This window comes from Vidua chalybeata, chromosome 5 (genome assembly GCF_026979565.1).
Source record: "Vidua chalybeata isolate OUT-0048 chromosome 5, bVidCha1 merged haplotype, whole genome shotgun sequence".
Lineage (NCBI taxonomy): Eukaryota > Metazoa > Chordata > Aves > Passeriformes > Viduidae > Vidua > Vidua chalybeata.
Genome location: NC_071534.1, coordinates 5,135,105 through 5,160,786, shown reverse-complemented (window position 1 = coordinate 5,160,786; position 25,682 = coordinate 5,135,105). Strand labels below are relative to the sequence as shown.

Here is a 25,682-nt window from a genome sequence, read left to right as displayed (position 1 = left end):
TTCCTTCTTACACCCTCCCTCTGCCTCAGTGCAGTAAGTTCTTATCACTTCTACACTTCATAGGTTCTCAAAGTAGTTTCTGTTGTTCCTTTCAGTGTGCATTTCCTAGCACCTATCTGCAGCAAATTTCATGTGTCATAGGGCTGTCCCATTGCCTTGTTTTGTTCAAGTGTGAGATGCCTCTGAAGGACCTAAATCCTTCCTAACTGCTCTCACCAGCAAATTTTCCCACCTCACAGTTCACCTCTTTTCTAGAGGTTTCATAATTGTATTGATTGACACTATTTCCAGTACTGCTCCCTAGGGGCATCTAACTATTTTTACTTCCTTCAAAGCTGAAAAAATCTAGTCATTTATTTCTGCTTTGCTGCTCTCCCTCAAATCAATGATGCAATTTTCTCTCTCACCTGAGAGTAGACCTCTCTCCTAGGAGAACTCCACAAAGCTTTCCTGAAGCTCCAAATAAAAGCGAGGTATCAATTGCCTTTTAGCCAGTACCCTGCTGACTTCCAGACACAATTTTCAGGATCTGACAAGGCACATGTTTCTCTCCCAGAAGGGAGTGCTAAGCAAATAGTTATGCAAGCTCAGGCCTGGAAACCAGTAAGTGTTCTCGTCCCTTTTACTTCATGAATGTGAGTGGGCCCAGTGAGGCAGTCAAACACCTCCTTCACTCCCTTTCCTGCCCTACAGTATCCCCAGTGCTTCACCAGGTACCAACCTCTTCCCCTCCCTTCCCTCAGTCAGAGGAAAAAAAAAAAAAAAAAGAGGGGAGACATTCAACCCCACTGCCCACCAAATATCATCAGTGAAAGGAGACCGTATCAGGCAGACAGCCTGCTCCCAGCACAAGCTGAGGAAGTTGTCCAGTGCCAGCTCAGGTGTTTCAAACCATGATGGATCTTCTCTGAGGCTCTCTGTACATTCTCCTGTTATCTCCTGCTTTAGGATTTGACAGGCCAAATCCCACTGACCTTATAAGATCTGCAAAAAACCTTCACCTGACGTGGTACAGATGCAGGCCCACAACACAGAAGGAATACATATCAGTCTACAGAATTAATTTATTTGTTGCTGAACAAGGTAACTTTGAAATAAAAATTAAACTCCCCTCAATCCATCCAATCCAAATTCCACCATGTGTACAGGCTCCTAGAAGTGCATGACTGTTAGCATGAACAGTTCAAGATACAGCTGCATGTGTTATTTAGAAGACATAAAACACCATATATCTTGCCAGAAAAAATACATGGAGAAAAAGCCCTCATGTATGATCAACTATTTCTACTGCTGTGGAAGCTGAACTTACTCAAAGGACTCAACCAGTTTTTGTACAGAAAGGAAACAGGAAGGAAGGGATGGAGGGATATGGCCAAGGATTTCAGGGGCAGTGCTGGAGGAAAGGTGGCATTCAGACCTTAACTTCCATTAAAGGGAAGACAAGGACAATTAGGACAAGAGGGATTAAGTGTAAATAAAATTGCCCAATACTGCCTCTCAGAACCAATTGCTCAGGCAGACAAAAACACCATGAACCTACCCCATGCCTGTATTCTTAGTCATTGCTGTGTTATTTTGCTCTCGGTGCTTTTTTCTGCTTGAGAAACGCCTTTAGTTAAATTCAATATGACATTGGAGCTGCAAAGGAGCAGGAGGCTACAGTGACAGCCCCTCCCTTTCAGCAGGATGTGCTTCATTCAATGAAAGGGGGGGTCTGTGAAAAAAGGAGACTACATCACCTACCTTCAAATGCTAGGCACTGAGCCAAATCAATCTTCCCCTCCCAGTGCTTTTCTTTGGGGAAGCAATACATGTGGCAGATTAAATCTATCTAGTGGATTATCTCTTAATCCATACAAACTTTTATTTTTTGATCTAAGCAGATATTAAAGCCAACCTTTCAGCTGCTTTGATTCAAGCTTTCACTTTCTCTTGTCCCTCTGAAATATTTTTGCCCTCAAGCCCTCTGCACTTCACCCCAACTTAGCTCTTGTTTCTCCTTTGTCCTAAAGTCCTCATCCTGCTGCATTTAAGCCACTCTCCATTTTACAGGCAATTTTCTTGGTAAGGATCAGACAGCAACAGAAAAAAAAGTTTAAAATCAGTGAAGGTTTAAAGATAGACCGACAGATTCCAAGACCGGTGTCTGAGAAAGACAGAATTCAGCTGTAAGGAAGCATCACAGCAGCCAGAGACTCTTTGCTATGTTGAACATCCACATCACCCAAAATTGACAGGGATGACAAAACTTCTGAAATAGGAGAGGATAGGCAAGCTGCACACCAAGGTGAACGAGAAAGGTTAGGCAACAGAGGCTGGAGCAAACATCTCTAGAATACCAAAGAACTTAATTTTCATGTCTGAAGTATAAAAGTAAGCGATCAACCAAGGAGAAAGAACATTACAGAGCAGAATGAGAAATGAAGTTGCCCAGGAGGATAAGGCAGATGAAGTATTAAATTACTTTTTCCTTAAATGAGGACTGTACACATCACAGAAAATCAGGCTTCTCGTCACCTCCCAGCCCAGGCTCTCAGCCTTAGAGATAGCAGGGGGATGCTTGGCATTGCTGTTCTAAACTTCAGGGTACATATAGTAAATTTATTCTATAAAACCTTGGCTTCTTGCCTAAAAGTCAAGCTACTTTTTTTTTTTTTTTTTTTTGGCTAAATGACATATTCTTTTAGTAAATTTCTCCTTTACTGCAGGAGGCATGAATAAGAAAGGATTGAGTTTATGGTTGTTGTATTTAATTTTATTCTCAGATGCTCCAAGCAGCTGGTACTGGAGCAGGGTAACAAGGAAAGAAAGTGTCAAAATGAACACTGTGAGAAGCCCACTTCCCACTCCAGCTCAGTGCTTCTGCCCCTGCAGCTGGCAACATCTCAGGATCAAGATGGGGAGAGCGAAGGGAAGTCTGCTAAGACTTATGGTTTACAGTGATCCAGGCAAGCATTCAAAATCAGCTCACAAAGGCAATTCATCTCAAAAGTTTGAAAGGCAAAAAGTAAAAATACATACTCTTATGAAGAGCCAAACACATTCAACCACTCACTGAAAGATCAACTTGTTTGCTTTCTGCTCTTCTCTCTCCATATTTAAGCAGTTTTTAAAGTCTTCTTATCTGAGTAAGTGTAATCAGAAACTGTCATCATACACCATCTCTGACAGAAAGAAGTCCCAAGTGAGGCTGTGTAATCAACGTTCCTTCCTCCATTAAGGGTTTGGGTATTATACTAATTAATGTTTATCTCACTCTGATTGCTCCTCGAGCCTGATTTGCAGGTGTTTCAGCATTTGCATATTGCCCTGTTCCTGTGATGCCGAATGGTCTTGCAGATTTGAGAGTGATCAAGGTTGCCAGGTTATCCTCAGCAGGATCCAGCATATATCACTCTCCATAGGTCATGTTCTCCCACAAAAACCATTTCATTTTGATTTTTAATCTCTCATTTCAGAAGGCACCCCCACCACTGTGAATTAAGTTTATGTAAAAACTGGAAACTTAGAATTTTGACCTACCATTACAGCACCCTTTTCCCTCTTCCCCTGCAGCTTGCTCTCCTCTCCAGAAAAGTAGTTTCCCTTTTTTTTCTTCATAGAATAAGGTCACAAACAAGTTCCTCTTTAACCTTCAAGTTTTTTACTTGTCTCATACCACTGACTGGTCTGAAAGCAGATGCACTTTCATTTTTTTAGAAGAAATATATACTAAATAGAAAGTCAGTGTATACTATGCAGAAAGCCTGTGTTTGCAAATAAAGTACACCATTAGATCTTTAAACTATACAGGCTACTTTTGGTCAATCTACTTCTCCATTAACAGTGTTAACATATATATATATGTATTTTATATATATATATATATAATATATATATATATACATACACACACACATATATATATATATATATATATATATATATATATATAAAAAATATACATAGGTTCTACCATACATAGAACATAGGTTCTACCATCACAGTGACAACTTTTGGGAAAGATGACTTTAAGAACTCCATTACTTCTAAAAGAAGCAATGGAAAAAAACTGGTTCTTTACCAATACTGCTGGAGTCTTCATTATATTTAGTCTGAATCTACCCTCTTAATTTAAAACCAGTACTCCTTGTCCTATCACAACAGGCTAAGAAGTTTGTCCTCATCTTTCTTATAAGCCCCTTAGGTACCGACAGCCTGCAATGAGGTCTTCTCCAAGTCTTCTCTTCCCCAGGCTGATCAACCCCAACTGCCTCAGCCCTCCCTCAGAGGAGAGGAGTTGTAGTAACTGATACTGGTACTGTAACCAGTAAAAGTTACTAGTGAAGTATAGTTTGTTATCTTTAGAGTTTCCACTCATCCTTGAAAAAATTTCTTAAGTATTTACTCATTGAAGCTTAATCTTTTGTAGTAATAACCCTAAGTGTTTTCAGTTTTGTTCTTCTTTTTTTTCATCATTTGTCAAAGGAGGGCTAATCCTGTTTGGACAGAATTTTACAAGACTGTCAAAAATAAATTTTGTTTCCATGTTGCTTGAAGTAATAGATCTTACTTGGCAGATAGCTTGAGAACGTACTTTGGCACCTTGTAACCTTAAATTAATCAACTGTGTGTACACAAAGATTAGGTTTCTCATTCTCCCATCAAAGCTCCATTCTCAGGCTAGCCAAAGATCTTCCTCCCTGTTCCCATTGAAAAGAAAATGTGTATCATCACTACAGAGTCACAGGAAACATAAGCAGTGGAGAAATGCCCAAGTGACCCTGTTGTGAACTGTATCTGGGGTAGGGAGAGCTAATGCCTTTAAGAAGATCTGAGATTCCTCAGATGTCTGATTCTACACAGACAGTATTTCTGTTACACAGCTCACTCTTATTTGACATTATGCTCCTGGTTTCCCTACCAGCAACAGTTACAGGAGGCAGATCAAGTGTCTGATTTGTGCCTTCTCTCAGGTGGGGCTGCAAGAGAAATTCATAAGCCACCAGCCAGAAATACTGTTTCTTCTGAGCTTCACCTGAAGGTAGCAACAGCAGGAGAGGAGCACTGACAAGCAGCCGCCCCAGCCTTTTTAGGCTGTGCCTCACTTGACCAAAGATACATCGCCATGATCATGTGGGAGGAATGACATTTGCAGAGCCTTCCTCCCCCCTGGCCAGGCAGTCAGGAAGTTTATCTTTATTCCTAGCTTTCTCCCATACCTTCCAAACTGTTTTAAATCAGTTTTCTTGACCAAGGTAAGTAGTACTCAATTATACACGTGTAACAAAACACAATAAAGTGATCATCTCTAAAGGTCTTGCCCTGATGTAAGGCTGAAAATATGATGAAAGCTGAGCTCCCACTCCTTTACTGGGATGGAGGTTTTTCATACTATGACAGCACACAGCACAAACATTGCTCTTAGTCTGTTGATCTCACCAAAACAAGCCACTGTCATCAAGAATAAGAATGCTGAGCAAAACACACCTGCCTCCAGAGCAGAAAATGATTCCTGGTGATAGCAGTTCACATTCTCATCGTTCTCCAAGAAAAGCACTGCTTTTCTTTGCATTTAATCAAATATCCTCAGAACTTCATAGCTTTTGACCCAAAGATCTCCAAGCAATTTCCAAGTGTTAATTAAGTCTTGGTTGCTTGTGAAACCAAGAGTGGAATCATTTGTTCCCTGGAACAAAGAAAACCTAGGCAAATTCACAGTACAGTCTCAGCAGATCAGATTTTCAGTCCATTATTCACTAACTTGAGCAATTTTGCATTAGTTCACAGGACTTACCACATACCTTTCAGTAGCTGCTTAATTTTCCATTTTGCTGAGTTTAAGGCCACCTGTGCAAATTCATCTGCCGTTTCCAACGTCTTGTCATTGCCAAATCCATCCCACTGATGCTCACCAGAATAAACTACAGCCAGCAAGAACCAACACAATTCACTGACAATTCTTTCACCACCACTTCTTTCTTGTGATCCAAAATGTAGCCTTTACACACATTTAAGACACGTGTTTACATATAAAGATTTTTGCATTGACTTGACATTTTCTCCACTTCCAAGTAGCTGATGGCAATTACATTAAATTTTACTTGCAGGTCACAAGTTGAACCCTTCAGTCTCCTTTTCAATAAAACATATCTAAAAGCTATCATTTACAAGCTAGTGCTTACTCTATAAAAACTGCTGTCTTGCACAACTGGACTTGAATATTCCGGAGAAGGAAAGCCCAACCAAGAAAAAAGACTTGCTACCATAAAATGTCTGTTTAAAGACAACTACACTTCATGTCTTCTCAGAACTCTTACTTCCTTTCTGACTTTGATCACATAATAAGGGCCTCTGTGGTCTTCCCTCACTGTGCTGACCTGTTCAAGTGGTAATCAGATACTTGGTAAACGACCAAACTGGCCTTTGAAGCATGACTTGGAGTATTCAGATCATTATTCTCTTTTGCACTCAGTACTATGTTTCTGCTTATCATGTTTGTTGCAGTGATCCCTGTACTTTTCAACAGCTTACATCTCAGTGAAAATTCTTCTATTTCCTTACACTCACAGCTTCTGCTTACAAGGACTTTCTTCAGCATCCTGTGAGAACTAGTGCGGACTCCCAAGATCCACCCAAAATTTTGCTACAATTAAAACAAGCCCAACTACATAACATAGACTTCCTCAGAAACAGTTACCAGCCCTTTGCCAGTTACAAAACCTCCTTGCTAACTTAGCTTTTCCCTTTCTCACCTTTACTTTCAAACTGAAGTTCTCTTAACAGTTCTTTCCAAACATGCCTCCTTCCCTTAAAGGAAAGATTTCTTCACATATCTATTTTTTGCAAATGAAGTTTTTAATTTAATAATATTTACTCTTCAGAAACAGAAGTTGTTTAGTGTTACTTCTTCATTTTCCTACAATCAATTGCAGTCACACTCAAATCTCAAAAGCCACCTTCTGTGATATGCCCATCAACAGGCTAATTTGAGTGTGCTTCTTTAACAAATTAGAACAACTCTTTATGGCACTCTATCCATCTAACACCTTTCCTGAGTGATTACAGCACTTTCTTACTTTCTTGAGGGATTTCTAGTTACTCTTCCCCTGAAAACTTTGGGCCACAGTCAGAGATATTCCTAACAGCATCAAAAAGCAGGTATCTCTCTGCTTGCACTGACAGCTTCTCTGTCATTTCAATGGAACAGTCTGAGGCACATCAGTGATCAGACACCTTTAGAACTGGTCTAGACACATGATATTATTCCCCTCATTGTCATTTTAAAAATCATCTTTTCCATGCACTAACTCACAGTTAGTCATTAAGAATGGAAACACTATCTTCACAGTCATACCAGAACAAATTTGTACAGTGTACCTTCCAAATCTCCTTCCCCACTCCAAAACTGCCAGAACTGTAAATTCATGCACTTCAGTAGCTTAACCACTACCCCTGTGACACACACATGAAATGTTCTTATGATAAATGCTTTGACAGCAGCTAAACCCCTCATCTCAGCTAAAAGTAAGCATGAAGTGTAATGAAGGGCATGGTTTTGGCTGTGCTGCTGTTTGTTCCCCATCCCCTTAATTGCCTGGGTGTTAGAAAAATGACAGAAAACCCTGCCTGGTGCTCAGTTGTGAGCTTCTCACCCACCCTTCCTCAAAAGGAAAAAAAAAAAAAATCACACTGAGTCTGAATTCACTCTGGAATTAACAAAATCCAGGATGTCACTCTCAAGAGTATTGTTGAAGCAAAACCAAACTAAAAAACAACAGAGAGACAAAACAACAGAGAGAACTGCACTATGGAGACCGTGAACTTCCTTGCTTTTTGGTACTGAGTTACTGGAATGTTATATATATATTGGAATGTTCTATATATGTCACGGATAACCCAAAGGCTATTCCTACTGCTCACAGAGCAGAAATGCAACAGCTTTTCCTTCCTCTTCTAAAAGGAATGTCTTGTTATGCCTCTTAGGCGTATCAAGCATGTATTCAGATTCAGCTTTGCTGGTCAATCTAAAACAAGAGTCCTAGAAGTAAATTAAAATGCAAATACCTGGTTTTATAATGCACATTAATCCAAAATAAGGATCATATTCTTGGATAAATTAAGAAAGGAATCCAATTCACCATGCTGGGCCAGAGACAGTAGGGGATAAACATTATTAATGGCACAGCATGGTGAATTCCTTCAATAAAATGTTTGTCTGGTGGATTTCGCGGAGGGGATGAAAGTTTCTGAAGCCTGAATTAAAGAATTTGGATGGTGTAGTGTGTTACAGAGAAACCCCAGGTGGGTAATTTAGGTTCTGGAAGATGTAGATGGAAGAAAACCAGAACTGCTGGTAGGAAGAAAACTGCTTCATTAGCACATACAAATAGGCCTCCTGTCTCCAAAAGCACTGCTCTGTCTCAGCTGTCAGTTGCATTTACACCTAAACCCTTACAACCTTCCCCATTTGCAAAACCCGACAGCACCACAGCAAGACAGAAAGAAGCACCATGGAAAGGGAATTTAATGCACCAGTCAAGTGTGAAGAACAGACCTTTGGCACTGGTGTTCCTCCCCAACTCTCCCCTCAGTGTGCAACCCCCATAGGAACAAGCCTGTAATACACATTTCAAGCCACTCAGTGTTATTTTCCAGACAGTTTTCTCCATGCTGGATCCCTAATGGAAGTCATGCCTGTAAAACAAAATTACTTGTTTGAAGCTCTTCCTCCAGGGCTGACTGAGTACACAAAAGTCATCCACAGGAACAGAAAATTACTCCAACACATGTGAATCTCCAGTGTCTGAAGCTGGTTGAGAAGGCAGAGCTATCACTTTGTGTAATAAAGGAATGACATGGCAGATGTTATTGTACCAAGAACAGTGGGAGTGGGAGAATGCAATAGTATTGCCAAAACCATGGGCTAAGAAATAAGGGAACACTTCTGCTGTGAGGCACACACTGCCTCACATTGCTGTTATGACATGTTTCTCCTTGCCTATTTCCAGAGAATAACAGCTACAGCCACTTGCAGTCAGGGACTGAGGGGTAAAGGAATTACTCTCTGGATGGGGAAGTTCATAAGATCTTTGCCAAAATCCTTTTAATTAATAGAGACTTATTTCTGGGCAAAATTACCTCACAAGAACTTGAAGGCTGCTACTCAATATTGAATTTTCTCCAACAAGGAACAGAGTACAAACAAGAGACTTCCCAGTCAGCATTGAAAAAAAAAAACCATGAACTAAAATAAATCAACAATTCATATGTACTGAAATTACCTTAGTTTCTCCTTACTGTTTGCCTTTCCTATTGCACATGCCATCTGTTTTAAAGCAAACTGTCTCATACTTCCACAAGATATTCCACTACTGCTGTTAGAGTAGAAAGAATCTTCTCAAGAGCTCCTTAAAGTCTGAAATTGTTGTGTGCCTCCTTTTGCTTAGAAGGTTTGAGACTAATTCCAGAAATAGGAGAACACCTCTCCTACAATTTTGCACAGATCAGATTCAGGAAGACCTTAAGCTATGGGATTTTAGCAGCATCCAAAAAGAGTTATGACCTGGTCTCTTGCAGAACAGTCACACTCCCTTTGCTTCTTCATGGGGGTGCAGGATGCCTGCTAGTACCAGCTGTTCCCAGCCTTCCAAGCATGCTGATCACACCCTCGTGTCACCTCCTAAAGTCTTCTTTCCATAGTCTAGGAACCTATCTGAAGCTACATCTTCATAAGCTGTCAAAGTTAGCTTCAAGATGATCATGGCAGCCATAACAAATGAATGGTGCCTTACAAAGCGTGTGCTACACTTAAGAGGAAAATAAATCCACATTACTTGGACATCTATCTACAAGAAAAACAACCAGCTACAGGCAAAATGTCCCCGTTCTCCATTTCCTCATGTCTGCAGGACACTCCATTCACTCTTTACCTCACTGCTTCTGCTTCATCTTCCTGGCAGCAAATGACTGCTCCTACAGCCTCTCAAGAGAGGTACCTGAAACAAAACTAGACCTAGCATGCTCTTTCAGATGACCTCTGGGACAACGTCAAAGTACCATGAGGCACCTAGTTGTTAAACAAGAGTCACAACACTCTCAAATGAACTGGAGAAAAATTGATTCCCTGGGCTACAGCACGTCTCTTGGTGTAAACTCTCCTGCTCTCTTCCTAGAAAGATCAACCCTTGCAGCCAGCAGAGGAACACACACAATGCAGTGTCCAAGCTCCAAGCTGCATCCCAGAGCCCCTCTGCATAACAAAGAACACAGTACAGCTTGCAGCAAGAACCTTCTTGGCAAGTTTCCATTCCACAGACCTCCTAAATTAAATACATTTACACTGATGTACTAGTCCCCACTTCCATTATTGATGATCATGACTAATCACAGTAGTAGGTTTAAAACAAGGAGGTCTTTAAAACACACAAATGTACCTCACAATTAAGATTTTCTTGGTATTTTCAATTTCAGAACTATTCACATCTCAGCTCTGCTCCTGTCATAAACATCCCTTAAGGCTCTGCTGCCCAGCCAGCTACTCCTTACCTTCCTTATCACAGCCTTACCAGATTTCTTTCCCACCCTGAACAGCATTTCCACAGTGCTTTTGTTTTCCAGCTATGGTTTTTAGAAGTGCAGCTCTCAGTTAAACTTTTGCATAATATTAAAGCCCTTTTCAAATATGTAATATGAAATTAGTTCAAATCCAGCTGGGGAGGAAAGAGGATACACTGCTTTAGCAAAGTATTATTCCAGACAAGCAAAAGACACTGAATAAAGATTTTAAAAAATAACAACCAGAAATTTTTCCATAAACTGAAAAAAAAAGAAATATAAGGATGGGAAATTTTGTACACAGGAGAACTTGGGGTTGGATTACAGGCAAATCCTGGACCTTAATAACAACCTTACAATCCCAAGCATTTGATTTCTTTCTACTACAGTAACATTCCATGAGATAACTTGCAAAAACAACTTTCCACACATCTATTTACTCAAAAGTGAACATTTTTAATAGCAAACAAACAACTTTAGAGATTATTAATATTTCTTGCCAGCACAAGCTCCTCAGAAACTGAGAAATCCTGAAGGACTAGCCTACCTAATTAGGAGGGAATATCAGGAAATCTAAACTCATCACTTATTTTAAGTACTTATCCCAACAACCTTCCTGTAAAATACTCCAAAGTACATGATTCCAACACAATCTCCCACCCAGAAAACACCAGTAATGAGAAAAAAAATAGATGAAAGACTACTGTTAATTAAGGGTTTAAACTGGTCATCCCACTTCCTGTGACCTGTATCAAAAACTCTTCCTAAAAACCCATGAGTTAAATTCAAACAGATATCATGTCAGATTGGCTATGTTAGAATATTTATGTTTTAAGCAGTATTAATATCTAAGTAACTACAGGCAATGAATGTGATCTTTGCAGCTTCCACAACAGATTAATGACTTGGATTCAATTAACACACACAAGCTTAAAACTTCCATTACTTCAAAGCATAAACTTGAGAAGGACATGCAGCCTCTTGGTCTCGTCATAGCACTGATATCAGCCCCAAGAGGACAGGATTTCCTCAGAGGAAAGCACTGCTGGACAGCACTGGCCTAAGACATCAATCTCTATTGCCCAGCAAGCAAGAGCTTTGATGCTCCCCATGTGAAAAAAAGTCAGGTGGGTCTCTGCTCCTGAGAGTTAGGGTTATGATGGAGAGGGATGCTGAGCTGATGTATCCTGCTCTAAATAATTCCTGATTGCAGTCCAAGCCTGTTCTCCAAGGCTGGGCCCAGTGGGGATGCTCTAGGTCTCAGCCATAGTTTACTTGTGGTTTTGCACACACACATCCCTTGATTGTCTATGAACTAATGAACTCTGCAGTCTCATTCACCAAGTACCTTGCCATAGTTAATAGCAAGTAAGCTTCTTTGAGAATGATTGGAAAGAAGAGATGGCAGAGGCTTGTCACATGGGCTATTTCCCAAATTGCCCAAAAAGGGGGGAAGCGGAAGACAGCTCCCTGTATTTTCTTCTAATTCCCTAAATGGAAAGGTATCTTTCTTGTGTCATCTTGACATGTTCATTTGAAGAGTTCATACTCAATCGTCATGTCAGCAACAATTCTGAGCGGAAACTTTGAGTAGCTAAAATGGAAACAAAGATCTGGTTGTGGAAATATTCCTTTTTTCATATAGAGTAGGAGACACTTTCACTCCATCTTCAACAAAGTATACCTACAGCAAAGTATACCAACAGGTGGATTGATACAGTGCTTTTGAGAGGCTTGCCACTCTCAAAAGCACTGTACCAATCCTCCTATTCCCACAAAACAACCTCAGAACATCTGCATCTCTGTAGTACTGAAGTAACGAGTTGGACACACTCAGCCAAGTCTCCCACAGTGAACAAGTTTCCTCTCCATCAACACTGCAAGCTGCTGTTCTGCAGATCAAAACAGCCAGCTTCCCCAGGTAAGACAGCTCCTTCCTGGAAATGGAAGACAGAGCTGCCTTATCTCAGGAAAGGGAAGATAGAAGGTCACTAAGTGGCAAAGTTCTCACCTTGAAAGCTCTGCCCCTTGATTGACATGGAACAACCAAGGTCATGGAACTTCCAATCAGATGCCTGCATAATTACTAAATCACTCTTAATTATATCAGAGAGCCAAGACCTCACTGGAAAGGCAAAGCAAACAAAGAAGCCAATGAAGCCTCCTCTGTTGTTGGAGAAAATTGGCAATTAAAAGTCATGAGTGCACCAAAGAGTGAGGGAACAGCATCACAGTCACTGCTCACTGTCACTGCTCAGTACTCAGAAGTGACTTGCATACAAAGCAGCAGGCTTATCTCCCTAGGGAAATTACAGGGTACTGTGTTAGACAGCAGTGTGGAGAGAAAAAACAGTGAAAAATAGACAGAGAAAGAGCAACTCCTGTACTATCAAGAGCTTCATTTACCCCACAGAGAGGGACAGCATTGCCAACCAGGCCCAAGTCTGAGAAATGCTTTCCATGTTTATGGCAGCTCTAGAAAGCCTTCTGCCAGCCTTAGATCATGAAGTGTTCCCCTACTTTGAAGAGCACAAATGAAGTAGACCTTGTGTTCAATCTAATCCAGCCCACACACAGCCCTTGCCCAAACAAACACTATTCCAGTGGAAAACCTTTTTAACCTCAATAACCTGAGCTCAGCCTTAGAGACTGCTCCTTCAAAATATCATTATCAGAAACCACAGAACTTCAATCTACCCTTAGAAAAACCTTTCAAAACTCAAAAAAAAAGACAGAACATCATATGACCCTGCTTACACCAAAATAAATTAAACTAGATAGTCACGGGATCTGCTGAAACCAAATCGTGCTTTTACAGATTAGACTATGAGAAGATAAATGCTGATCTGTTTCCTTCCCAATGATAGTCCACACCATCTCAGAGCACTGAGATGTCAAAGATGGCACTGGACAGAAAAAGGCACCACATTATCTACCATCATTTGCAAGCAAACACAAGAATCTCTCTGATCTGCTATATAGACAGTCTTAAATATCTAATCCTAAAGATGATCATATGCAAGAGGTGCTAAATCTGGACCAAATCCTTGAAGAGATGGACTTCAATGGATTATGATACTGTGGCAAGAAATCCACACTCAGCCCTTCCAACACACAAAAAGGGAGGCCCAAAGAACAGTTTGTACATTGCAGAGATCAGAACAAAGAGACATTTTCTACTTCACCGCTTCAAGTACAATGACTCAAAAAGACACATCTTCAAGATACTCTAAATTACAATGCATCCCCTTCAAAACATGAGCAAGAAGGAATAAAGGATAAGTGCAGCAGAAGTAGTAAGCAGCAATGCAATTTGTGGAATAAAAAATTAATAATTTTATTCATTAATAAAAACGAATTAAAAATTAATAACCAACAATCTCTGGCTATCAGCAATCTCTGCAGCCATTTCATTATGCTTAACTTTGACAGACTCAAATTTAATAACTCATATTGAAGTGCATCTGGTCCTTTTTCATCTCTTTTCTGAACTTCCATTGCTTACCAATGCAAAGCCCTTTCCCCTTCACTGCTGCAACCTAATTACAGCCCTCTGTTTTGTAATGCTGAATGCTGAGCACCCAACCCTCCAGGAGAGCACTTTACCTGTTGAAGATATCACCTGACACCTTTTGCAGATAGTGAAGTGCATCTGCCACTTGCTGCACAGCCTCCTCCCTGCGTAGGTCTGGCTGGATCAGGGGCACTGAGTATGTCTGCCCTTCCAAAAAGTGCTTCTGGGCTACTGTGGCCATTGTACCTAAGGGAAAGAACAAATAGGTCATTACACATTAAACACACTGCCACTTTATCACAGCAGTTATTCAGGGACTTCTACTTTCTGCTCCACTAATTATTTTAGGAAAGCATTTGCAACAGAATTGGTAAGCTGAGGAGAAAGGCACAAGTAGTAAGGCTGACATACTGGATTTTTAATACATTCAAGGCAGCTACAGTGAGGTGAGACTCTCTTGCTTATCTGAATGTTCTCGGAAACCATAATTTTATTTTAGCATGCCACTTAACAAATCTCTGCTCAGTATTGTGCTGAAAACAAAGACCAGAGTTAGAAGCAAAGTCGGTTCAGAGTGGCAATAAGACTCATCACAAATCACCCTGCCCCCTCTTCCCTTTTCCTCATATTCCACATGGATATATTTCAGGTCATCCAACCATATTAGCAAAGGCACTATTTCATCTTACACTTCTGCTCCAAGAAACACACCATCAGGCCCTTCCAGGAACAGAAGCCATGAAATTACAAGGCATGCATGGGCACACACCCCCTTCTTGCTCCAAGTAGGTTAATGAGAGTTCTTCCATTCTGAGACACCCAGGAGCTCTTTGTTGCTTCTGGACTGGATTTTTCCTTAGTAACTATCTTGAAAGAAGCCTCCTTAGTTTAGAATCTTTTCATATCTCAAGCCTAACCAGTCACCAAAATGTTTCAGCCGTGTGCCACACACCAGAGCTGTATGCACACTTTTGGAAGCAGCTGGGCCAATACCACTGGTCTATAGCTCAGCCAGGAGAAATGTCACCCACTGCCCATGTTTCCATCCTTGGCTCACCTCTCCCTCAGCAGTTTCCAAAAAGTTCACCTCCCATGTCTTTACTCACAAAAATAACAAACAAGTTCCTGGGACTTGGAAGAACATAAAGAGAAAAAAATCAATTTCTCTAAGCACATTAGAAATTGCATTAGAAATTACAAACTACAAACACATTACTATTAGGACATTCTAAAGAATGAACAGAGTAGAGTATCCATACAGTTTTCTAACCCAAACTCTACTGCTAGGTCTACACAACTCCCTCCAAACTTGTTTTGTCCATGTCTCTACTCATTCAGGCTGTAAAAAACAGTTAGTTTACAGGTGCTCATTACAGGGTTTCATCACACAGAGCTCCGTACATCTGTATAAGAAAATATTCATTAAGCTGAGGAGAAGCAAAACAAAGGAGGATGAAAAACCAAGGTATCAGAAACAGACAGGGTTATCTCAGGATGCACCACATTCCCTGTGTGGTACTTGGATGTCTGCAGGAGCTAGTTCAAGAGAGCTGTGCTGTGTGCAACCTGCATTCCTGGCTCTATAGCAGCGCAGGCTGAGAATGACATAGAAACACAGCCCATACTGGAGAAATTCACAAATCAAGAGCCTGAAGAGAGACAGCCACAACATAAAAAAACAGTTTAATATGTGAAAATTAGAGGGGTCTTCACACATTCCTTCAATTCCCTATCTTGCTTCAGAAAACAAAGAGATAACAGATTAGACTTGCCTGCAGCCATTTCTGTATATTTAAAAAACACCACCCTCCCCAAATTTTTCCTTTAAGATGATACCATGAGTAGGAAAAGCTTTCTGTAAATGTGATGTGGCTGTTATTTAAGGGTATTCTTTCGGGATGTGGGGTTTGCTGAGCGGTTTTGGGGTTCTTTTGGTGGGGGTGTTTTGTAATGAATCATATGAGATGTAAGGGTAGGTAGAAGCCTTTCCACAGTTAACAAATTTGCAAGATCAAGCCCAGCCATTAGAAAGCTGGCTCTGCTGCCAGTCTAGGAAGCCTAGACCTACTCTGTTTCATTTCATGCATCACTGGCAGCAAGACTCTGTATCTGCACTCTTTAGCAGCAATGTTTGCACACTGATTAGTCTTCTTGACTGGGCCTACTCTGCAGACAGGAAATTATTATTTAGAGCTGTAAAGCATACAAGCTAATCTGAGATGAGTACAGCTAATTTTGAGACAGCAGTTTCTGATCTGCTGACCACAATCAAGCTTCAATACTTTTCCTTTCAAATCTACTATTTGACTGTCACTACAGAATAAAGTGACTAGATAACACAGCCAGGATGTGGTTATGAGTTACTCTGGCCCTAGCAGTAAAAGGTGTTTATAATCCTCCCTGACACTGGTCAAAACTCTGCCCTTGCATCAGAGCTCCTGATGTTTGGGATGTCTATTTTTAACTCGAATCAGTTCAATGACCCAATTTACTGCAGCCAGATAAACAGCTGTAATTGTCCAGTCATGAAACATAGTGGGAAGCAGGGGCAAGAAGGAAACTTTTGAAACTTGTTTCATTATCAAAACCATTCCTGTGTAAAGGTAATCCTAAGAAAGCCCAGATTTTCACCTCTTGAGGCCAGATAAGATTATGCAGCCCCAGTATGATCTCTCAGACTCTCACCAATCCTAATTCTAGTGTCCTTCCTAAAACCAGGCTCAGTTTGGCTGCTGACTGCCAGATGCTCCCACTTGGGAGCAGCACTCCTCTAGCTACTCCCAAAACATTTCTTTCCCTACAGTCAGAAGCTACAGACTCTCCTTCAGGTCCCACTGCTCCCTTGCAAAGAGAGGAGCACCCAGTACTGGGCAAAGCAGGAAAATCCCTGGGTGCTCCTGCTCACACTGTCACAGTTTGTCTGTCAGTAAATATCACCTTCAAAGGTTCTCCATGAAGACTCTCAAAGGAGCTTCAGACTCTCACCTTTCCTAAAACAAATAGTGGAAAAATATGGCAGACTCTGGAAATTACTGCCAGAGACAGATACAAGAGACAATTCTTTCTGTGCAAGAGAACAAGTTCTATAGCAAGGAGGAGGGAAAACAGCAACAATTAAATGACTAGACTTGGGCAAAATCCCATGCTACAGCTGCTACTTGTTACCTCCTAGGACCAAACTAATTGGAGAAATAAGACAGTTTTACAAACAATTTGAATAAGGGCCACCACGTGGTTAGAATAAAAGGAGAATTGCTTCACTTAACAGAGAGAGACTGCAGGAATAAGGAATATTTTAAAAGGGAAAGTTTAAAATATTCCCAGCAGAAGTCAGGAAGGAAAGCAAAGACTGAACATCACTCAGTAAGACTGGCTCTTTCTTCATCTCAGACCCCAGTGCACTGAGAAGGAAGCAGCACATTTTCTTCCCATGTTCCACTAAAGAAGTGAGTGCTGGGTGTTAAAATATGTCAACTCTTCTAACCTATCCAATGGGTGCCAAGCCTTCATGTAACATGCACACAAAGGTGCAAATAAACTGCTTCTATCTTACATATAGAAGGGACTTCCAGCAAAGCAACAAACTGGTTCCAGTATCACTGCAGTATCTTACAGAGGGTGTGTTTCTCTAGGAAGTACAGCAATGCTGGAATTATGACAACTGACATGAAATACTCTGATGCTACAATGAGAAATGGACACGTGCCCAAAGAAAGTGGGCAGATGTCAGATCACTCAAGAGATTTAATCATTAGTGGTGTGACCACCAATGGGTCACACAAAGTAGAAGAAACAGCAACACAGAGATTTTTTTTTTTTTTTTGTCATCAAAGAGGCTCTGGAAAAGAGCAAAAGAGCTGCAGCATCTGGGGGCTCCAGCCATTTTTTATTCAATTGTTTTTTCTATGTCAACTTTCATGATCAAGACAAATATGCTCTGGTGTTATATAATAACCTCATTTACCTTATTAAAGTGAAAACAAAGAGAAAAAGGTTGTTTTCTCACTGCATCACCTACTTCCAAGTGCTATGTTCTGTTTTGGAAGTTCTGACTAAAGCTACTGACTGCTTAGATTTGCACTTCTGCCTTAAGCTGTGCCTTTCACCTCAGGCAAGCTGGTCCAAAACTCCTCAGGGCTAGTGGCCATTCCTCCACACTCAAAGCTGTTCTCTCCCTCTCAGTTTCAACACTCACACTTGCAAAAACTGAGAGAAACAGCAGGAGTGGGAAACAGAATCAGTCTCTACCAGACTGTCTCACCTCTCTGGAAGACATAAACTAGGACAGATACAGGCTGAGCACTCCAGGGTTTCCAGGCATTTGGAACCAACAACTGGGCCTACTCTTCACTCACCACAGCTAAGTCTAATACTTGGAGGGACATGTGGAGCTCTGCCCCTGGAAAAGAAAGTATATAATTCACTGCTCTGGATAGGTAGAGAAACACTCCACCTGATTTCCTCACCTCTCTCCATAAGAATAAAATTTCTTATGTTAAGGCAAGCCCAAAAGAACTTGTTACAGAGCAAACAGAGTTTGTAAAAGAAGCAGCACTTCCATAAGTTCATTAGAAAATACTGCTCTGTGGAGGATTGACCACTGGGATGATTGAAGTAAAACAACCCCACAACCTTAAAATATTTTAGTTTTTCAAAGGAATATAAACAAAGGCAATATTAAAAATATAGCCTAGCTGCCCTTAACACAGGGAGAATGTAAAGCTGTACACAAGCACTTACCAGACGTGTACTTTGCTATGAAAATAAAGGGAGAATAAGGCAAGCCATCAACAATACCTGCTTCCTTAACATGTTTAAAGAAGCTGAAAAGAGCAGGCTCAGGGGAGAAGAGAGACTAAATACTTTGAAAAAAATCAGCAGGTATACTTCAAAGCTACAATGGCTGCTTCAGCAATTACTGTGCTGCTGCTTCTGTCACTGCACTGGAAAGGCAGCAAAAACTAGAGGCCTTTAATTCCCTCAGGCAGTAACATCTCCAAAAAGAAGTGGCAGGCTATCTCTAACCCTCTTTTGTAGGATCCTAAAAAAAGATCAATGCCTTGTAGCCACCTGTGAGGACACAGGGATCAGCAATACGCAATAAAACACGTCTGCATATCCCTCACCACACACCACTATCACCAGTATGGTTCCAAAGTGGGAACAGACCAAACCACAAATGAGCTACAGTTTAAGGTCAAACACACTCAAAAGATGGAGCAGACAGGCTCTGGGCATAGTTTATCAGAAAGTGCTGTCTCCTCTGACAGAGGAAAGTCACATCCTTTACTTGGTTAACCATGAGAAGTCATTCCAAATTCCTCCCTGAGAGTAATTTCTTACATGTAATATTTCTACCATGTTTACCTGGACAAACATTTTCCCATGGTCAAATCTGCTAGCATATTCAAGTCATACCTTGATTGTTCTGGAGGCTTGCCTATAGGCTATCCCAACAAAATACCAGACTTAAATCCTCTAAGGAAAAAATAAGAACAATATAAAAAGTTAATTATACCACCTTGCCCTCCACAGATAAAGCACACTCCTGTGAGTTTACCAGCTGCAAAAAACAGAGAAAAGTATTTAAAAAAGAGACTTGGAAAAGCAAAATATGCCATTGCATATGAAATGCTGTTCAGGGGCAGGGTAAGGCAGTGTGTTCACACACACTCACACAGATGTAGACACTGAAACAAAAGCTAGAAATTGCTCAAATGCAGCACAGGAGCCTACATACAAGACCTATTATTATGCAGCATATAATCATTCTGCCCTGTGCTGACATTCATGAGAGGGGATGAAATTTAGTCCTCCAGCAGAGCACACAAGAGGTAACTATCCTGGATAGGATAGCAGGATGCATTTCCAGCAGTGAGATGAGAGGTTCACCACAGTCCCTGTGCTAATCCAACTTTACTCTTTTTTTTGGGAAGCAAGGTGGGGGCAGGAGAGAAGCACTTTGGTAAGTTAAGAGGATGAAAGGTCTATTTATATTTTTTAATTAACCATCTTCTACAATGTTATTAAGCAGCAATCAAAGATGCAGATGCTACTGATTTGATTGGCAAGAAGTACACTGTGCTGTATATTAAAGAACTCTGCCCCTATAAATAGGTCTAATCACCATCTGAAGGCTGGAAGGCAGTGATGAAAGAAAGCATTAATAAGACCCTAATTAGGCCCCGTAGCAGGCTGTACTCCACCAGGGTGCTCATGTTACTAGATGTCTCTTATAGTAGCACCCTCAAACTCCTTTGTAGATGTTACTGCTTTGGTCTTAAGACCTCTAGTAGCTATTTTAGACAACAGTGGAGTTTCTCCATCTTTGGAGTGCTTGGCATTGGCTGCGATTTTGCCTCCCAGGGCTATTTCTGGAACTCAATGACTCTGTCCATTCCACTGTCCCACCCTGCCCATTATCAAGGAGTGAATTAAACAGAGGAGCTGGAGTTCCCCAGACACAGAAACTGGCAGGTGTAGGAAAGTGAAAAGCTTGAGAAACCATCATCCTCCCTCCCTCTCAGCAGCAGGAGCACACCACAGCCCAATCAACATCACAAGGTTACTTTAGCCACAGCTGTAAAAGCCATTTCTGCTCCTCTCCTCCAGCTTTAGAGGATACTTACTCAACCTCAAGCTTTCAGCCTATCCTTACAGTATAGCATTATCTCAGAAGAACACCAGCAACAAAAACTCTCTGTAAAAAATGAATCCTACAGGGCATCTCCTGCTCCCACAAATGCTCATTGATATGGGATGACCTGAACAGCCAAACCCTTTTTGAAAGGAGTCAGCCTCACATCACACCATGGCCCTGCAGAAGCAGCAGAGCACTGAGGTGCCTCACAGTCAGCTGGACTACCTGAGGGAAAGCACGGGCCTGTCAAAAATCTGCTTCTAAAAGCACAAGCCCAGCATTTAAGGCACCTCCTTCTCAAGAAGCCAGAGCCTGTTAAAAACACCTTTGGCTCACACACTTTGCTTTGAAAGAAATAGCTGTGGCGGCTACTAGAGGTGAAATCTGGAGACTCCTGCTCACCCAAAAAACTACTCAGAGCCACTTAGATTTGTTGGTTTGTCACTACTGGTGTATTCCACTTAGGCTTAAGAGAAAGAAACAAAATTTGAGATCTCAGAGCCCAGCTTTAGAAAAGCATGCGGCAACTCCTTAGTAAAATACCTGACATTTAAAGATGGATTAGATACAAAAAATTACATTGACTCTCCAGAGAGAGAATGCTATTACATTTTTTTTTAAGAGAATCTGAAAAGTAGAGACTTAAAAGAATTTAGAAGTGCACTTCAATCCTGCCAACTCCATAAGCTAAGACCCCCTCTCAGCCACTACTGTCTTCAGGACAATCTTTCCCCTCAACACAGAGCTCTGTTTTGTGAAGCATAGGCAGCCTCCCTCACTGCATCACCTGGCTGAGAAAGCCCTGTCCTCTAAGCACAGGCTGAAATTCATTTCCTCCAGCTGGATACATAATGCTCCTTTTGACAGACAGATGTTGATATCTAAAGTTAATCAGATAACCCCCTCTTTTACTGCCACCTTTGGCTCTCATCAGTAATGGAGACAAACAGATGCTGTAATGAACAATTGATCTGATTCCAGGGCAGCACATACAACTGACCACAAACATTCTGCTAATTGCCTGCCTTACCTTCCTATCACTATTTATTATAAAGGAAGGCTAAACAAATAGCTTAGCAACACCTACTATGCAAACACCATTGCTAAAGTTGAAAATCCCATCCCAAACGTCCAGACACAGCTCCTCCTTTGATTTCCTAAATGGGGGCACTTTGGTTTTGTATGCCTGAGGTACACAGAAGCCCCTGGCTATGCAAAGTCCTCTAGAGAGCCATTTCTCTGCAGCAAGTTCTCTTAAACAATGGAACAATGGAACTCCAAAACCAGGTTAAGCAGAATGCTGCTGTAGAGCTTCCTGCAAAATGTCTGGAGCTTCTCATTCTCACTATCAGACCACAGCAATACTTACTTCCAAAAAAAAAAAAAAAAGAAGAAGAAAGAAAAAAAAATCCAGCTAGTTTTCCCCTCTAATTTTCTGATGCAAAATCAGCTCCACCCTTCTGCAGAGGGACCTCAGCTGCAGATCTAACCACTGTCACAAACCATAACTCGCAATGCCCTGGTTTTCACCTCCACATTCCGAAGTCCTGGAGTTTTACAGCCCCCAGGCTCCACGTGCAGTATTACAACAAAGCCTTAGACATTCAGTTAAGGAAACAACTAAACCAAACCAGCGACCAGATCAGTTCCTTCCTGTTTTATACATTCAAAAGCAACGCCAATGCTTGCATTTCTAGAAGATGACAGGAGAACTCACTAAATAAGGAATGTCTTCAAGTCTGTTCGCATTTGCTAGAAGGAATACCCCTATAGAGTGGCCTGATTGACAGGAGCTGATGAAAAGCTGGGTCAAAAAAAAATGATACCTGGATGAACTATTTTCTGGGAAAGGTTATCTCGTGAGGGAGTATAAGCAGAACTGATTAACTATAGAAATTGCTTTTCTGAGTGATAAAAATGATTCCCTTCAATCTCTTAAACCACATCCATGGGAAACATAACAATTTCAGACATAATCCTCTTCTTCCTCTGCACATTACTTTTAATCTAAAAAAATGTTATAAAAAAAAAAAATCTGCCTTGCTTTCAGGATTACCTCAACACTATTTTTCCCCAGCCCTCAATTTCTACCCTTCCCTTTCACTCCTCAAACTGAGCTTGATGTAACCACAGTCACCTGGTATTCCCAGAAACCAGATTGCAGAGTAGTTCCCAGGAATTATCAGCTTTCAGTCTTCTGGCCCAAGAACTCCTGACCTGAGAGAACAGCACTTTGTATCTGAAGGAATGAAGACTTAAAACTCAGTTTAAATATCTGGAGTGATAGAAGAAGGACAGATTCTAAGAATAGCAGCCTGTGCTGCTCTAGGAGTACCTCAGGCACTCTTCTGCCTCAGGGCTCTGGAAGTGTGGCTGTTTCCCCCCAAAGCATCCCAGGAATACAGAGATAGATCAGGCAGCTACTACATCCTAGCTTTACTACTCAGACAAGACAAACATAATGAAATATCAGGAGAACTTATTAGCCAACCTTCCTAAAATAAAGTCTAAGCAAGGGCAAGTTGACTGGAGCACCTCCGATTCCCAGAAAACTGTCATGCAGAAAAGTCCCTACAAGGACATGCCAAAGCCACTTTGCTTCCAGGCCTTGCCTCTGGCAAGAGCAGCACTCTTTGCTCCGCTTCCTTTCATTGCTCCAGGAAGGCTCTGTCTTTCAGGGAACTGCCAAGGAATGGGAGCAGTTCCAACTTCTACCTCCAGGACAGGTGAGCCCAGTCTGCACATCACAGCAGCAACACCCGCCATGCAACGTCCACGAAATAAAGAAATCATTCCAAGCAAACTCCCAGCTGACATTTGCCTCAATCACGTGAAATGCCACAACCACATTCAGCACTATCCCACACTCCTCGTTGGAAGCTGCACTGTGACTTGCACAGAGTCAAGAATTAGCCTCCTCTGCAGAGGGATGAAGAGCCTCCTCTTTGGAAAGAGGTCTTTGGGAAAATCCAGGTGCTATTAATCCATTCAATATCTGAACCACATTTAACAACCAAAAAAGAAAAGAACCAAACAAAACACAAAACCTCCACAAGCAAACCAGAAAAAAAAAAAAAAAAAAAAAAAAAAAGGAAACCTTATCACAGGATTTCCTGCTGATTACTAAAATAAATACTGTCAATGACCATCACTGCTGGATGTGAATTCACAATGTTCCCTGCATCCATCAGCATCCTTTCTTCATGTGCACAGCTAGGTCTAGTAGTCCTATGGTCTCCTTGTCGCTGGCCAACTCATTCTTTACTTTGAACATAGAAAAAGAATAATTGCATCAGCAAATTGGGTTCACTTGCAAACACTGACAATATGGTTTTATTTGACAAATAAATCAACACAACTACTGGCCTAGGAATAGTACAAAGTGCTATTTGTACTACAAATAGTACAACTACTTGGAATAGTACAAAACACCCAAACCCTACCACAAGCCAGTAGTCGACTTTCTGAGGAAAAATCACATAACACACAGCACAGAACCCCGTGTCTCTCTCAGACACCTCCTCCTCTTTTTTTGTTCCTCCCTTCAGGCTGCAGCATCACCCGTGTGTCCCTACAGGGTACCTGATCTACACTGAAAGGAGGCGTTGCCCTTGCCATTCCCTGAAACCCTGTGTGCAGCTCAGGAGTCCTGTACATCACCGCCAACTTGAGAATTCCATGCTCCATGCCTGCCTGGAAGATCTCCCAGTCCATGTCATGGCTCAGCACCCAAGCACCAAGTAACAATCACAGAATGGCTCCGGCTGGAAGGGACCTCGGTGGGTCATCCAGTCCAACCCCTTGCTCAAGCAGCCATCCTAGAGCACCTGGCACAGGATTGCGCCCAAATGGTCCTTGAATATCCAGTGAGGGAGACTCCACAACCTGTCTGGAAAATCTTTTTTCTAGGCTGAACAGACCCAGCTCCCTCAGCCTGCCCTCACAAGAGAGATGCTCCAGTCCCTTAACCGGCTTCGCCGCTCCCTGCTGGAGCTCCATGTGTCACACGCCCTGAGGAGTCCAGAACGGGACACAGCACTCCCGCGCCAACACTGCGCAGCGGGGCAGGATCCCCTCCCTCGACCTGCAGGCAATGCTCTTCCTAACGCACCCGGGACAAGAAGTGCAACGAACCATATTCCAGCCCTGCTGTCCCTCCCTAACCAGGCGCTGCTGGGCTCTTCCGGGCCTGTGGCCCCCAAACGTGACAGGCCACGGCCCTCCGCGGAGGCCCCGCTCGGGCCCGGCGGAAGGGCACCCACCGGAGCCGCGGCTGCTCCCCGGAGCCGCTCCCGGAGCCGCTGCCCTGCCCCGCCGGCCACGCCCGGCTCCCCGCGGCCCTCCCGGGGCTATGTGGGGCCCGGGCTCGGCCCCGCCCCCGCGCGCGCTCCTCACCTGCCGCCCGCGGGCCCGCGCCGCTTCCGCCCTCACGCGCGCGTCACTTCCGCCCGGCCAGGGCGCCCCTGCGGAGCCGCGGCCCGAGAGGAAGTGAGGGAATGGCGGGATGTGCTCGGCCGGGAGGCGCCGCCGGGGATCGCCGAGTCCAGCTCCTGGCCCTGCGCAGGACATTCCCACAGTCACTCCGTGTGCCCCAGAGCCTTGTCCAAACGCTCCTTGAGCTCTGGCAGGCCGGTGCTGTGCCCACTGCCCTGGGGAGCTGCTCCAGTGCCCAACCACCCTCTGGGGGAAAAGCCTTTTCCTGATACCCAACCTAAACCTGCCCTGGCACAGCTCCAGGCCATTCCCTCGGGTCCTGTCACTGTCACCACGGAGAAAAAGATCAGTGTCTGACCCCCTCTTCCCCTCTCAGGAGAGCTGAACATCACTGTGAGGTCTCCCCTCAGTCTCCTCCAGCTGAACAGACCAAGCGCCCTCAGCTGCTCCTCACAGGCTTCCACTCCTGACCCTTCACCATCCTCTTGCCCCTCCTTTGGACACTCTCTAATAGTTCCAGCCCGACTTCTGCACCTGGCTGCTTTGCTTCCATGTTAT

General features: G+C 42.5%; 1 protein-coding gene across 6 annotated transcripts in view; it reads right to left on the bottom strand.

Annotated features, from left to right (window-relative positions):
* Positions 1-25,151, bottom strand: part of WASHC1 (WASH complex subunit 1) — a 38,124-nt gene extending 12,973 nt beyond the window's left edge. Inside the window, exons 1-2 of one of the 6 annotated variants that reach the window (XM_053944273.1) lie at positions 25,086-25,151; positions 14,143-14,296 (exon numbers count right to left, since the gene is read on the bottom strand). In XM_053944273.1, the coding sequence (XP_053800248.1) occupies positions 14,143-14,291 (149 nt within the window). In that variant the 5' untranslated portion in view covers positions 14,292-14,296; positions 25,086-25,151. The other 5 variants (XM_053944270.1, XM_053944271.1, XM_053944272.1 and 2 more) reach the window with 5 other exon arrangements.
* Positions 25,152-25,682: the final 531 nt, after the last annotated feature.